Below are 16,907 nucleotides of genomic sequence, written 5' to 3' on the forward strand. Positions count from 1 at the left end.
GACACATCCCTTAAGGGGGTGCAGAATGCAGAACCTATGAGCTGACTGAGATACATCAAATTTGCCTCCATTGAGCTTCAACTTCATAGGCTGCCTGAGATGCACACAGTTCAAAGCAGCAAGATGCTCATCGAAATGACGACCTTTAGTAACTGCCCAATGAGCATCATGTGCATCAGCCTGAGAATTAAATGACACACTAGTGGTAGATAAATATATTATTATTTAACTCTCCAGCAAAACGAAGAAGGGTTCTGTAAAATGTGTTTCAAAAATGTCATGTAAAAAGATTTAATCCATATTAGTTACATACATGATGGACCACTAATTAAGATGAATAAAGAAATAAATGTCTCTTCTTATATCATTTCTGTTCAGTGCCACTAGCAACTGGTGCATGTTGCATAGGATGTTTCTGACATCTAGTTGATCAAGATGGATGTCCTAAATGCTTTTACAATGATTATCAAGCTAAATGTGATTGTCCTCTCCTTCATCAGACACATTTTTCAAATGTTTGTGAACCCATTACCTCAAAACAGATTTCTGCCACTTTCTCACATTAATGTGCATGCATAAAACTATTATTATTTCTAAAATTCACAACAGGCACTATACATTATGAGATATCCAAACTGAGAGCACATCTCATTATGTGAAAATAGATATAAGACAGACACCAGCCTATCACAAAGAAAAGCATTTACTCTAATGATGCAGGAATTAACTGTTTGCCTACCTGGGAGCTTTTTCGGAAACAAAAGCTTTACAAGTCTGTACTCCGTGTCTTTCTCAACTTCTTCAGGACAGTATTGAGAAGCTTCACCAATAGCAAAAATATATCGAGAAAATTCTGGCACATTTGGCATCTTCCCAGTATCAGGATGATGCTCCTTTATGTAATCCTCACACATCTAAAAATTAAAAAAAAAAGAGTATGTGTAAAACAGCTAGTATATACAAGAATGAATTGGTAAGTGTGGTAAACTTCTATGAAAAAAATATTACAAATTGGAAACTTCATTAAGCTGGTAACTGTGATTCTTGTAATATTTTTGTTCTAACTAAAACCACATGTGCACATGACTGGCATTATCAGCACTGTCAAGTGATTTGAACAACATATTTCACACATCACTGTGTTGCAACACACAACATAAAAACACATTGTGACTCACGGAATATGTATAATTTCTGGTCATAAGTACCAGGTTTAACAATGAGTGCAATGTTAGGAGTGCCACATGGCAAGGCAGCTTAAACAATTCAGTAAGGAAGTGAATTGCACACAGAGCCAGAGCAGAATGAGGGTGAGCATTGGACAGTAACAGCCTACATCACAGGTGGTCAACTGATGATCCGCAGACCGAATCTAGCCCGCATTGGTTTCAGTCTGGCTGCCAGAAGAACTAAGTTACTCCTCATTGTTTGTTGAGTGGGACCACCTATCTCAATGTCATATTTTGTTTTTCTATTCCCTGTTGTATTAACATTAGTAAATAATTTTTCCATTGTGGATGTATCAGAACACTGCAAGTGGTGAAATTGATTATAATTTTTAACGCATTTGCTGCAACCAGTTGCTTTTATAAGCATTTGTTTTTCCATGATGACATTTCAAGATGCCTCGCAAACCATCTTCAGATGTCTGCACTTATTTGCATTTTGCAAACATTGTTAAAGTCTTGTGGGTTACCACAAACTGAGTACCTATAAAACATTTTTACTCACGAAAATGGAGTATGGTCCAGATAAAACTGGGCTGCAAGAAGCACCAGCATATGAGACCCCTGATTATCCTACTGGATAAATGAATTTGAACTTGGTTATGGTATGAAACAAATTTTTATCTTTGCACAGCATTTTTTTTCTATCAAACTAGTTTATTTCACCCTTTTAAAACACTGTCAAGCAAAATATTCATATGCAGGCTCTTACATTACCACAATTTTTTTGCTGTGACAACAGATGCAAATGCTTGATGGTATTGTCTGCCTGATTCAGTCTCAGAAAATGGATCCACTATGCTGTGCAATATATCGTATTTACAAGTTGTATCATAGATGTTCAGGAAGATAATACGTGGCCTACTGCATGAAAAAATTATCCAAGATAATGGTAACACTTGAAATCATTGTGAAATATTCCTCAAGTACATAGCATAAATGATGCAGCAATGAAGTCTGTAAGCTACAGGAAGCTATGGAGGGTGTAAGTCATCTCCTTCAGTTCATAAATGAGACCAAGTAATTGATAGTATGCTACAACATTAAGTTTTAGAATAGGTTGTCTGTAATAAGATTTATGTTTCAACCATGGGGACAAACTTGCAAACTTCAAATGGGGATAAATCATTCTCTTGAAGAAAATGTAAACCAGATCTGACCAAATGATACAAATGAATTGGTATATAGGGTGGTCCACTGATCGTGACCGGGCCAAACATCTCACGAAATAAGCATCAAACGAAAAAACTACAAAGAACGAAACTTGTCTAGCTTGAAGGGGGAAACCAGATGGCACTATGGTTGGCCTGCTAGATGGCACTGCCAAGTCAAACTGATATCAACTGTGTTTTTTTTAAATAGGAACCCCCATTTTTTATTACATATCGTGTAGTACGTAAGGAAATATGAATGTTTTAGTTGGACCACTTTTTTCGCTTTGTGATAGATGGTGCTGTAATAGTCATAAACATATGGCTCACAATTTTAGATGAGCAGTTGGTAACAGGTAGTTTTTTTAAAATTAAAACACAGAATGTAGGTATGTTTGAACATTTTATTTTGGTTGCTCCACTGTGATACATGTACCTTTGTGAACTTATCATTTCTGAGAACACATGCTGTTACAACGTGATTACCTGTAAATACCACATCAATTAAATAAATGCTCAAAATAATGTCTGGCAACCTCAATGCATTTGGCAATACGTGTAACGACATTCCTCTCAACAGCAAGTAGTTTGCCTTCCATAATGTTCGCACATGCATTGTCAATGTGCTGACACATGTTGTCGGGCATTGTCGGTGGATCGCAATAGCAATGTCTGCCGCTCGTGGTCTCGCGGTAGCGTTCTCGCTTCCCGAGCACGGGGTCCCGGGTTCGATTCCCGGCGGGGTCAGGGATTTTCACCTGCCTCGAGATGACTGGGTGTTTGTGTTGTCCTCATCATGTTTGTGTTGTCCTCATCATTTCATCATCATCCCGGAAAGTGGCGAAATTGGACTGAGCAAAGATTGGATAATTGTACGGGCGCTGATAACCACGCAGTTGAGCGCCCCACAAACCAAACATCATCATCATCATCGCAATAGCAAATATCCTTCAACTTTCCCCACAGGAAGATATCTGGGGACATCAGATCCGGTGAACAAGCGGGCCCTGGTATGGTGCTTCGACGTCCAATCCACCTGTCATGGAATATGCTATTCAATACCGCTTCAACCGCACGCGAGCTATGTGCCGGACATCCATAATGTTGGAAGTACATCACCATTCTGTCATGCAGTGAAACATCTTGTAGTAACATTGGTAGAACATTACATAGGAAATCAGCATACATTGCACCATTTAGAATGCCATCAATAAAATGGGGGCCAATTATCCTTCCTCCCATAATGCCGCACCATACATTAACCTGCCAAGGTCGCTGATGTTCCACTTGTCGTAGCCAGCGTGGATTTTCCGTTGCCCAATAGTGCATACTATTCCGGCTCACGTTACTGCTGTTGGTGAATGACGCTTCATAGCTAAATAGAACGTGTGCAAAAAAATCTGTCATTGTCCCGTATTTCTCTTGTTCCCAGTGGCAGAACTGTACACGATGTTCAAAGTCGTCAATTCCTGGTGCATAGAAATATGGTACAGGTGCAATCGATGTTGATGTAGCATTCTCAACACAGACGTTTTTGTGATTCTCGATTCTCACGCAATTTGTCTGCTACTGATGTGCGGATTAGCCGCGACAACAGCTAAAACACCTACTTGGGCATCATTATTTGTTGCAGCTCATGGTTGTTTCACATGTGGCTGAACACTTCCTGTTTACTTGAATAATGTAACTATCTGGCGAACAGTCCGGACACTTGGATGATGTCGTACAGGATACCGAGCAGCATACATAGCACACGCCCATTGGGCATTTTGATCACAATAGCCATACATCAACACGATATCGACCTTTTCCGCAATTGGTAAACGGTCCATGTTAACACGGGTAATGTATCACGAAGCAAATACCGTCCACACTGGCGGAATGTTACGTGATACCACGTACTTATACATTTGTGACTATTACAGCGCCATCTATCACAAAGTGAGAAAGTGGTACAACTAGAACATTCATATTTCTTTATGTACTACACGAATATGTAATAAAAAATTGGGGTTCCTGTTTAAAAAACACAGCTGATATCCATTATAGCAGTGGCACATGTAGCGGGCCAACCATAGTGCCATCTGGTTTCCCCCTTCAAGCTAGATGAGTTTCGTTCTTTGTAGTTTTTCGTTTGATGCTTATTTCGTGAGATATTTGGCCCGGTCATTATCAATGGACCACCCTGTATATGCATATAACACACAATATTTAAACAAAATTTCATAAATCTGCATTATGGTGTTTAATGAAAAAACATCTACATAAAATCTCTACTTTAAAAAATAAATAAATAAAAATAATTTAAAAAGTCTACATACTATCCTTTGGCCATTTTGGCCATTTGGTGCGCAGATATATGCTCACTAGGAATTTAAAAGGTATATGCTACGGGTCGAATGCCACATCACAAATATTGTAATTTATAATTCTAGACTACACTATAGTGTACTGTACAGCACTGCACTACACAGTAGCACATTTTGTTTGGACTGCTTGCCCTTGGCATGCTGAGGTACAACTCAGGGTTCACAGAGGCTGTGCTGTCATGTCACACAAGGAGATGAGATTTGAAAGTGACTGTCAGGGTCTCAGGAAATACTTTCTAGTCCTCGCTGAGGCTCATCTCCTCACTGCTTCTAGAAGATTGTTGTAGCTGTACGTTCTGTCATGGTCCATCTTGCTGTCATTATGTATGGCCTGTTCTTAGTTGTCAGCCATGTATGCTTGCAATTCGTAAGTTGATATTTTAGCTGCCAGGATGTTCAGCTTGTCCCACAATTCCTCATTTCTTATTATGTTAATGGGTGGCATATTACCAAAACATTCCTACCCTGGTGTGTAACAACCTATCCAATGATGCACTCCCATATGAAGCGTACCAGAGTGCCGATTGCTTAATTTTCACAAGCATCTGTGGTGTGCTGGCGTATTTTCAGTAAGTAGCAGGGGTGTGAACCAAGTCCTGACGGGTAGTGTACAGCTCCCATGGCCAGAAAGAAGTATAACATTCCTGGTCTTTATGTTATATCAAGCAAGAACTGGTAGGTTCTCTTCGCTGTTTCTGCCCTATCTTAGATTTCTTGCCAATCTCAATCAATGCATGCCTTCAATTTCTTTTCCAATGAGGCTTTGCTTACAGTATATCCTTTACCTTAACATCTTCACCTATCCGAGCCAATACAGTGCACTGCTCTTGCTTATGGCTAAGTCCTGTGGTAGTAAGCCTAATATCACCAGAAGCATTTAAGGTGGCATTGTTCTACACATGCCTGACAAGAGCAAAAATGAGTTTCTCTGTACTCGCTGATAAACTTGTCCTTTCTTTACCTTTCTGGCTCTATGAGCCCACATGCACAGCCTGTAGCCCACAATAATAACTAAAATAGTATAGTGATACATTATTACAGCACTTAGAGGTAGCTGAAATCTTCTTTTGCCAACTGATGTTATTCTTTTCAATATTTTAGGCATTAAAATATGGTAAATGGTTATGCTGGTCTTGATTTTAGTCGATGTTTATGCCAAGGTACTTTTATACTTCTTTTCTCTTCACAGGTGGGGCACTAATTAGAATGGTTGGGATTCTCAATCTTAATAACATTCCTTTTAGTAACAAATAAACTGTTTTGTGTGTTATCATCAATTTATTTTCTATGCTTCGGTTCAAGAACTTCCGTACTACTTTCCTATAACTTAGCCTCATGTTGGCAGATACTATAATTAGCAGATCGTCTGCATACGTGATACAGACTCTAGTGCTTGCCATGCACTGACATGTGTTCGCTAATCATATTATGCCACCATCCCAGAATTCTAGACCCAAAAAGAGCCCAGTGGGCAGCCTTTTCACAATTTTCTTTCCACGGCATTCCAACTTCACCTGCCTGTCAGTGCAATTTTCTTGCAAGATGTTATGGACACACCTGAGGCACTAAATCTGTTTCAGTCTTTTGAACAGGGCAGGCCATATACATTATCAAATGCTCCAGATGAATTGATCACTGCACCGATAATGTACTTGCCATCTGTGATGTTAACAATATAAATTGAGTGATTTACCCTTTCTGCCCATACCCCAGGGATAGCATGCAACAATCGTCTTTGATCCCTCAGGCAACGGCACAGAAGCTTTTCCTGTACTTTGACTAGACCATTAACCAAACAAATCAGCCTCTAAGACTTCACTTCCCTTGGATCTTTGTCTTCCTTTACTTCAGTATAATGATAGCCACGAGTTTCTGGTTTCCAGGTGCCCATACCAGCAAAAGACATTCATGTAATAACACTGTTAGATATGAGACAGCTTGATCTATTAGTCAATGTGACATTTCCGCCATAATTCTATCTGACCCAAGTGCTTTCTTCTCCTTTAACTTCATTACTGTCAATCTCACTTCCTCCTGGGCACATGGAATTACAATTCTATTATATACAATTGCTCTAGTAATTCAGTGTGACAATACTGATGGTACTCTCTGTGTTCTGTTGTTGTATCATCTGGCAGCAGGGTCCTCGGTAGGTACTGTGCTGATTTCTAACAGTCTGTCATCACACCACTGGATCATCTCAATGTTGGCAATACAATGGGTGATTCAGCCTTATTTGTTGCAAATATCTGTTACTATTTAATTCTTGATTTATGCTTTCTAACAAATGTTGGGATTGCCTTTGTCTTGCACTGTCTGCGACACTTGCACCATTTCGTTGACTTTAGGTCAACATCAAATCTACTTCCTTGTAGTGGCTGTATCTTGAATTCTGTCCTTAAAAGTTCCCAATTTGCTTGGTGCAGATTTTATGTTTACTAGGACTGTATGTTATTGTCTAAGTGATTCACTGTGTCTGTAATTGTGGAATAGATGAGATTATGATCATCTGATGGAAGTCTGTCGCAGATCTGCCATTTTTAATGTACCCACTGACTTTCAAGTTTACAAAGGTGATTTATATATCTGTTGCCACACACATGCACTTTTAGAAAGCAGGTTGGGTAAGACGCCTATTCACGACATGAAGCCCAAGTTCTTGCCCAATCCTTGGAGGCAGAGTTTTTCATCCATAACTCTGCTGTCACAATGTTGATTTTGCATTTGTGTTGATTACAAAAAAGTGTCTGGCATGCTGACCCAGTAGTGTATGTAAAATTTTCCTAAGGTAGTCATTGTTTCTACTGTCACTATGTGTTCGTTGCACAGCTGATGTAGCTTTGTCACTGTTGTACTTTTATCCCGCACGACAGGCCACTGGATGATTATCTGATATTAACAACCTGTGGCATATCTGGCACATAGAGTAACCCCTCATTTCTGGAATATGACAACTATACAAAAAGTATGTGTAAGTCTATCTCTTCTAAAGCCTTCACCAATTCACCATCACCATGGTGTTGCCCACCACATTTATATGGCCGATTTTAATCATTTGTCTATGTTCCACTGCCATTAAGTTGCATGCTTATTTTATGTGAATGCCAAGGGAACGTAGTGAGCACAGAGGTACGGACCCATTCTAATACGTGATCATTTACAATTCAGATTGCTTGTACAGATGCTCAACATCAAGTGTCTTTGTCCTCCTCTTAGAAACGACATCAAGTACAGTCTATACAGGGTGTGGTAGATAAGTAATGAGACTCAGTCTAGAAAAACAAATTTATTGATCCAATTTGTACAAAACGTTAATATTCTTCAAAGTACTCGCCTTGGGCGTCGACACAACGTTGCCAGCGCGTTTTCCAAGCTTCATAGGCCCCACTGTAGTCCGTTTGAGTTATCCCAGTTAGTGCCTTCGTGACAGCACGTTGGATGTTCGGAATATCGTCGAAACGATGACCCTTCAGGCATCTTTTGACCTTCGGAAATAGGAAGAAATCAGGAGGACTCAAGTCAGGGCTGTATGGTGGCTGTGGCAAAACTTCAACTCCAATTCGGGTCAAGTAGGAGGTCACGAGGAACGCTGTGTGTGCCGGAGCGTTGTCGTGGTGGAGACGCCAGTGTTGAGCAAGGTCCTGTCGCTTCCGTTTGACGGCTCTGTGCAATCGCTGAAGGACTTCTTTGTAGAATTCAGCATTGACAGTCTTCCCCTGAGGGACAAACTCTTTGTGAATTAACCCCCGCTTGTCGAAAAACACAATCAGCATTGTCTTGATGCGGGACTTTGACATTCTTGCTTTCTTCGGCCGCGGGGATGCCGGTGTGTGCCACTCCGAGCTCTGGGCTTTCGTCTCCGGGTCGTACTGGAATGTCCACGATTCGTCGCCTGTTACTACGTTGTCTAAAAAGTGTGGATTATTTTCCAAATCATTCAACATCTCACGGCAAACGTCCACTCATTGTTACTTTTGGTCGGCGGTGAGCACTCGGGGAACCAATTTTGCACAAACTTTCCTCATCATCAAATCTTGCGTAACAATTTGGTGAACCGTAAATTTATTCACAGAGACCTCATCGGCAATCATTTTGAGGCTTAAACGACGGTCGGAGTCCAGGAGTTCTTTCACTTTGGCCACCGTTTCATCCACACGACTCGTTGAAGGGCGTCCAGATCGTTCCATGTCTTCAACGGATTCACTCCCGTTTTTAAATTCATTAAACCACCGGAACACTTGAGCTCTTGATAGGGAGTCTTCTTTGTAGGCCTCCGTAATCATAGCAAAAGTTTCCGAAGCAGTTTTGCCCAAGCGAAAGCAAAATTTGATTGCATACCGCTGTTCTATCGAGCGATCCATCTTCAGCGTTTTCACAAGTGTCACGGGCACACAAACAACGTAATACGCGAAGCTCGACCCTCACTGCACCAGAGCTCCGACGCGACTGCGAACCGGTTCTATTGTTAGCTCAGATCCCTCACCACATGACGTACAGGTGGAGACCGCCCTGCGAGCGACTGGGGCGCCGCGCGGCAGCCAGTCTCATTACTTATCTACCACACCCTGTAGTTCCTCTGTGTTTGTAAGAAAGTTGTTGAAACGGGAACTGAATATTATCAACTTCCTCTGTGACAATTTATGGTACAGCCTTTTGGACGAATGTGTCCAACTACACTTCTTACTGCCATAATTAACACATGCTTAAGCTCCAGTTTACCTAGTCTCTTTGTGACTTCACATATTTCATAAACAGGCCATGAGTTCAACTAAAACCTTCTTCCGTTTCTAATGTCATGTTCACAACTGTTTATATTCTCTTTGTAATTTCTGTTATCATCTGTAGGCTCTGTTACAACTGCATATTTTCAAAATCTTCCTCTAATAGCTGTAGTGAGCTATCATACCCTGCCTTTGTTACACTTTCAATTTGTTCTTCTTAACCTCTTTCATAAACTTCATTCTTCTCTGTTATCTTAATTAGTGTCCTTTTTATTGACCATCTCATAATCACCCTTGTCTTCTACACAGTCAGTCATGTTCTTGGTTTGTGAGGCTAAGTCTCTTCATGTTTTACCCTTCACATTGGACCGCAATTTTTTTACTCTTTCTGCATCTCACTTTTTTTTATGGAGGTTTTCATATCTTACAGGGATGACAGATAATTTTATAATTCATTTGATCAAATGGACTGGGTTTAATAGTTTTCTTCCTGGGCGGAATTTTGTCTTCTTCAATTATCAACCTGATACTTGTTACTTTTGTAGTCACCCTATAATTTCCTGTTATGCTTTTCAGCAGATTGCTAAATGGTTCAAAACTCATATTCTGATCTTTGAATTTCCTTCTCCAAGAAGCTGCAATGCACTAACAGGAAATGGGCCACCAACAGAGTGGCATCACAACAACAAGGTGGGTCCCCTTGCCTGAAAACATAACCATGAATCAGCCAAATGCAGCTGACACAGAAGGTACGGGAATGAGATCAAATGGATTCTGTTTAATAGTTTTCTTCCTGGCTGTATTTTATCTTCTTCAATTATCACTCTGATATTTGCTACTTTTGTAGTCACCCTACAGTTTCCTGTTATGCTTGTCAGCAGATTACTAAATGGCTCAAAATTCAAATTCTGTCTCTGAATTTTCTGCTCCAAGAAGTTGCAACACACTAACATGATATGGGCCATCACCAGAGTGACATCACAACAACTGGTTGCCTCCCCTTGCCTGGAAACACAACCTTGAGTCAGCCGAAGGTAGCTGACACAGAGCCAGCAAATGATAGTACATTCCCTATGGGAATAATTAAGCGAAGACTGCCAAGCAGCCATGGACCCTTTTATAGTTTGTAGCTTGTTCGTAATGGCTGTAGCGTGCTATTCCCCACTCTGAGCTTCCAATAGCTGTACACAATGTTGAGTGCAAGTTGCATCCCACTACCCCCATCTACGAGGATGAGTCAAATGAAAACCTCAAATTTGTAATAACAAATTGAAATTTCGCGCTGGCCGTTATCCTGTTAAGTTGGTAAGCATGCTACAAACAGTGTGCAGAATGGCCTGTATGTGGCTGCATAGTGCAGATGCACACATACCGTCGCAGTATCAGTATAAAGATGGCTGCCCCACTTGTGACTTGCACCAGGGAAGAACAGTGTTCTGTTATTCGGTTTTTGCGTAGTGAAGGTGTGAAACCTATTGAAATTCATCAACGACTGAAGGTTCAGTATGGTGATGCACGTTTGTCACAGCAGCAAGTCTACGAATGGAGTAGGAAGTTCGCAAATGATGTGACTTCAGCGGAAGATGCTCCTCGTCCAGGTCAAGCACAACGAGTTGTGACTCCACAGAACATTGCAGTAGTTGAATCCATAGTGAAGGAAACCCGCCGAGTGACACTGAATGACACTGCAGCATGTTTACAGATTAGTCACGGATCAGAACACCACATTGTGCATGATGTGCTCCAGTTTCACAAAGTGTTTACAAGATGGGTGCCACGGTAGCTGACTCCTGAAATGAGAGGATGACGTGTTGGTGCTTGTGAAGAACTTCTTTGGCACTTTGAATAAGAAGGTGATGGCTTCCTTGTAAGAATCATTACTGGGGACGAAACCTAGGTTCACTTCCACCAACCAGAAACAAAGAGAATGCACAAGGAATGGCACCTTTCCTCATCACCAAGTGATTTCCATATGTTTGGACCACTCAAAGATGCAATGGGAGGAAAGAAGTTCCGTTCTGATGAAGAGGTACACCACACGGTGCATGAGTGGTTGTGCGGACTACCGAAAGATGCACTTTGTAAGTGCTGGAGGACTTGCATTGAGCGTGGGGGAGATTATGTTGAATAGTGATACAGCTTTGTACCACATCTGCACAGTAAATAATATTTAAAAAAATATTTAATGATTTCATTTTACTCACCCTCATACAAGATTTCCATCTTGGCAGTCTTCTCTGCTAACCAAACAGTTAGCTCATTCCTGGAATCCGAATATAACTTGTGGTTCAGAGAAATACAATCAAGCTCCCAGTACCATGGATCAGGATGAAGATCATGTACAATCAAGACCAGCACATTCTGAGGGTAGCATTGGGGTGCGGACTGTGGTCTGTTCAGAGGGTCACAGCTGCTTAATGATTTCTCAACAGTTCAAGTGCAAGTATAATGGAGGGCTTGGATCACAACCACTGATTCTAAACTGCTGTTTGTGACAGCTGGAATGAATGAAGAAGGCATTTAACTGCTGCAATTGTCAACCTTCCAGCCATCAGTATACATGATGTTTGAACGGAGTAGTTTTCCAAGAACTTGGAGGAACCTGCCCGAAATGCAGAGTGGTTTGCATTTTCCTTTAGTCCGAAGGAGACCTTTGGGTGAGGTACAAACTAAGCAGAAGTTTGTGAACATGACTTGACAAGAGGGACAAAAGGTAAAAGCAGAAGAATGGGGACGGGAGGGGGGGGGGGGGGGGGTGAAACACCCCACCCTCCTGGAGAGAAGGATATGTTGATGTGGATGCTCAGGATAGCTGAAGATATGTATTACCTATTTGAGTATTAATGTGGCATCTGATTTATACAGTCAATGTCCAACCTCTGCTAGGAGATTATTCACAGGGCTAATCCAAAGGTACCAGTCACAAGAATGATCCAGCTGCTGTACAAAGTCTAGCAGCTGTAATACAGGTGGGTCTGATGGTCTATAAGCCAGGCACCCTGAATGCACCTGAGATAGGACAAGGCTCTGAAAAGAAGGCAGAATGGTTTACACCCCAGGAGGCATGGAGGATGATGAGTTTCTTCCACTGGCACTTATTATTCAAGTTGGTGGATATGTGGTAGCCACATCAACTGAATATAAAATAGAAGTCCCAAAAACAGAGATGACTTTACACACTGAACAGTTCATTACGAAGAAAAATTTCTGATGTGTATGAACAGTTCTACATTGGCAGAAGCAAGTAACACATGTCCTTGCAGTGAAAACTTGAAAGTCATGAGTGACGGTCTAGAATCAGGCTTTCCTTATGGCACACTGTCATTCGTCAAAATTTGTGGTTGAAGAACTATAGTACATACAAAAATTGTTGAGATATATGAGAACAATGAGGCCATAGGTCCACGACCTCTTTGAGTCCACTGATTGGTATCAGAAAATGGTCATACTCAGCAACCACCCCTGTGGGAGCCCACTCTCCTGTGTGTGGATGGTAGTGCTAGATGCACTGGCCAGAATGAGAAACAACCAGAGAGAGAAAATTCCAGATACAATCAGGAAGGGATCTCTGAAAAATCACTCAGTGTGGCAGGGACATGGTAATGCCATGAGCTATCACATGCCTTTTCTAAGTCAAAGAAGCCTGCAAGGAGGTGTTGATGATAGGCATAGTTGTCCTTATAGCAGACTTTTACACAGGCATTGATTCACTGTTTGTCCACTCAACTTACATCGAACATTTGTGAGGCTCATGGATCTAGAGACAACACAGCTGTCAGTTTGCCATTTGTTTGATCAACTTACAAAAACTCTTGTGACACTGGTGGACTTACAGCTGACTAACTAAAACATATCTTTACCTGGTTTCAAGAGGTGGACAATTGGACTTTTCCTCCAGTAGCTTGTAAGCTCACTTTCACACCAGATATGATTAAAAACTACAAGAATGTGATGTTGGTAATCTACGGAGAAACTGTGTAGCATCTGAATGTTGATTCTGTTAGGTCACAGTCCCATGTTGTTTCTAAGAGCCTAAGTGCTGCAGAGATCCCATTTATTGAAAGAAGAATTATACGATCCATGAGATTGTGTAGTGAAGAAAAGACCGTTATTCTTCACTTGCCTTCTGTGCAGACAGAAGGTAGAGGGACAGTTGTCAGACAGAGCTGTAGGGGTTAATATGAACATCTATATTACTAAACAGCTTAAATGGTCACCCGTCCCTGAACGTTACCTATCTAACAGCTTCCAGGGGCAAAAAACATTGATTTCCAGTATTACACATGTTTAGGCAAACATCTGAGCAGGGCGAAACCAAAGACTGCACAATTTACACAATGGATTTTTGTCCAAATTTTCATAGCTAAATGAAGAGATGGAAATGGACAAATGGTGCATCTAATTGAACAGCATTAAGTCTAATCTAGTTTCGCAAAAAAGGGTTTAAGTGCTTGAAAGTAATAAGTGTAAATAAGAAAAATTTCGTTAGTGATTTGAGAGAAAATTTTTGTTCAAATTTTCTCAGCCAAATGAATAGCAGGAAATGGACAAACAGGGTATCAAATTGACCAGTGTGAGGTCTAGTTTTGCAAAACAATATTTAATTGAAACTGCCTGGTAAACTGAAACTGTGTGTCAGACCAGGACTCAAACCTGGGACCACTCTGCCTTTCTGAGCAAGTGCTCTACCGACTGAGCTCTCCAGCAAGCATGACTCATGACGCCACTCACAGCTTTACTTCTGCCAGTACGTCATCTCCTACCTTTCAAAATCACAGAAGTTCCCCTGCATACCTGGAAGAAAGGACATTAGTTTAGAAGGTAGGAGATGAGGTACTGGTAGGGGTAAAGCTACAAGGGTGGATAGGGAGTCGTGTTTGGATAGCTCAGTCAGTAGAGCATTTATCTGTGAAAAACCAAAGTCCCAGTTTCAAGCCCTGGTCCAGAACGCAGTTTTAATCTACCAGGAAGTTTCAAATCAGTGAACACTCAGCCGTACAGTGAAAATTCATTCTGGAAACAATCCTCCATGTTGTGGCTACGTTATGTCTCCACATCATCATTTCTTCCGTGAGTGCTGGTCCTGAAAGGTGTGCAAGATACCTCCTACAAAGTTTGGAAGACAGGAGATGAGGTACTGGCGGAAGTAAAGCCGTGAGGGGGTGAGGGCAGATCATAAGTCATGCTTGGATTGCACAATCTGTGGAGCACCTTGCTGAAGAAAGGCAAAGGTCACAGGTTCAAATCTACATCTACACTCTGAAAACCACTGTGAAGTGTTTGGCAGAGGGTTTGTCAGATTGGAACAGTTAATAGGGTTTCTTCCCATTGACCATGGGAAAAACGACTGTTTAAATGCTGCTGTGTGTGCTGTAATTAATCTAATCTTGTTCTCACAATCACAATGTGAGCGATAAGTAGGGGGTTGTAGCATATTTCTAGAATCATCATTTAAAGTCACTTCTTGAGACTTTGTAAGTAGGCTTTTTCAGGACAGTTTATGTCTATCTCCATCAGTCTACCAGTTCAGTTTCTTCATCATCTCTCCGACACTCTCCCACAGGGCAAAGAAACCTGTGACCATCTGTGCTGCCCTTTTCTGTATCCATCCAATATCTCCTGTTAGTCCTATATGGTATGTGTCCAGCACACTTGAGCAATATTCCAGAATGAGTTGCATGAGGGTTTTGTAAGCAATCGCCCTAATAGACCGATTGCCTTTTCCCAATATTCTACCAATAAACCGATGACTACTACCTGCTTTACTCATGACTGAGCCTTTGTGATCATTCTATTCTGTATCACTACAGAGTGTTGCACTTTGGTATTTGTTTGAGTTGGCAGATTCCAACTGTGACTCTTTGATATTATAGACATGGGATACTACTTTTTTCCATCTTGTGAAGTGCATAATTTTACATTTATAAACATTTAAAGCAAGTTGCCAATCTTTGCACCACTCTGAAATCTTATCAAGGTCTCACTGAATATTTATGCACCTTCTTTCAGACAGTACTTCAAACTGCATCATCTGAAAAAGTCTGAGATTACCATTAATATTGTATGCAAGGTCATTAAAATACAACATGAGCAACTACAAACATTTCCCTGGGGCACACCCAAAGTTAGTTCAACATCTAATGATGATCCTCCATCCAAGATAACATGCTGGGTCCTCCCTATCAAAAAGTCCTCAATTGAGCCACAAATTTCCCTTGACACACCATATGATAATACTTTTGACAATAAGCATAGCTGTGGTACTGAGTTAAATACTTTTTAGAAATCAAGAAATACTGCACCTACCTGACTGCCTTGATCATACGCTTTCAGTAAGTCATGTGAGAAAAGTGTTTCACATGACCGATGTTTTTGGAATCCATGCTAGGTGGCATGTAGGTCATTCCATTCAAGATACTTCATTATGTTTGACCTCAGAGTACGTTCTAAGATTCTATAACAAATTGATGCCAAGGATATTGGACGGCAGTTTTGAGGATCAACAGGAGTGATCTGTGAATTCGTCAAACTACTAGGCACTGTTTTTTGTTCGATGGATCTATGACAGATTATAGTTCGAGGGAGGGCTATCTCTGCCGCAAATTCAGTATATGATCTGACAAGGATTCCATCAGGCCCTGGAGCTTTGCTCAATTTTAACAATTTCAGCTGTTTCTCAACACCACTGAAATTAATGCTTACTTCGCTCAGATTTTCAATGGGATGAGGATTTACTGGAGCAATTCTCCTGGATTTTCCTTTGTAAGGTAACATTTGATAATGGAAAAGCATTTCAGCTTCTATTTTGCTACGCTCAATTACATTCTGTCTCATTCATGAATGACTGAACACTAACTTTGGTGGCACTAACAGCCTTTACATAATATCATAATATCTTCGCATTTTTTGAAAGACCATTCAACAATATTCTAATAAGGTAGTCAATGAAGACTTCACACATTGCTCTCATGACAGCAAAATGTATTTCGTTCATCATCTCCCTATCTATAGCCCTATGTTTTGTCTCACACCTTTCGTGCAGTGATCACTGTTTCTTTAGAAGTTTTTTACAGTGACTATACCTCATGGAGGGTCCCTCCCATTATGGACTGTTTTACTGGGTACATATCTGTCCAGTGTGTGGTCAATAATTCTTTTAACATTGAGCTGTAGTTCCTCTACATGCTTCTGTTCAGAACTGAAAGCTTTAAGTTCTCTATTGAGATACATCACTATTGCTTTTTATCTATTTCACTAAACATATATATCTTTCTACATACTTTAGTTGCCCTTTGCACTTTGGTAATCACTGCTGCCATAACCGCATCATGCTCACTGATATCAGTTTTGATGTGAACATCCACAAAGAGATCACTTGCATTAGTTGCCATTATATTTCCGTCATGAGTGGTGTTCTAAACCACCCATTCTAGATGGTTT

General features: G+C 40.8%; 1 protein-coding gene across 1 annotated transcript in view; it reads right to left on the bottom strand.

Annotated features, from left to right (window-relative positions):
* The window catches only part of LOC126175711 (condensin-2 complex subunit D3-like), a 157,391-nt gene that overhangs the window by 62,117 nt on the left and 78,367 nt on the right, over positions 1-16,907 (bottom strand). Inside the window, exon 6 of the mRNA XM_049922644.1 lies at positions 740-914. Coding sequence (XP_049778601.1) covers positions 740-914 — 175 coding nt within the window. The remainder of the gene's footprint in view (positions 1-739; positions 915-16,907) is intronic.

The sequence above is a fragment of the Schistocerca cancellata genome, chromosome 3 (assembly GCF_023864275.1).
Source record: "Schistocerca cancellata isolate TAMUIC-IGC-003103 chromosome 3, iqSchCanc2.1, whole genome shotgun sequence".
In the NCBI taxonomy this organism is placed as follows: Eukaryota; Metazoa; Arthropoda; class Insecta; order Orthoptera; family Acrididae; genus Schistocerca; species Schistocerca cancellata.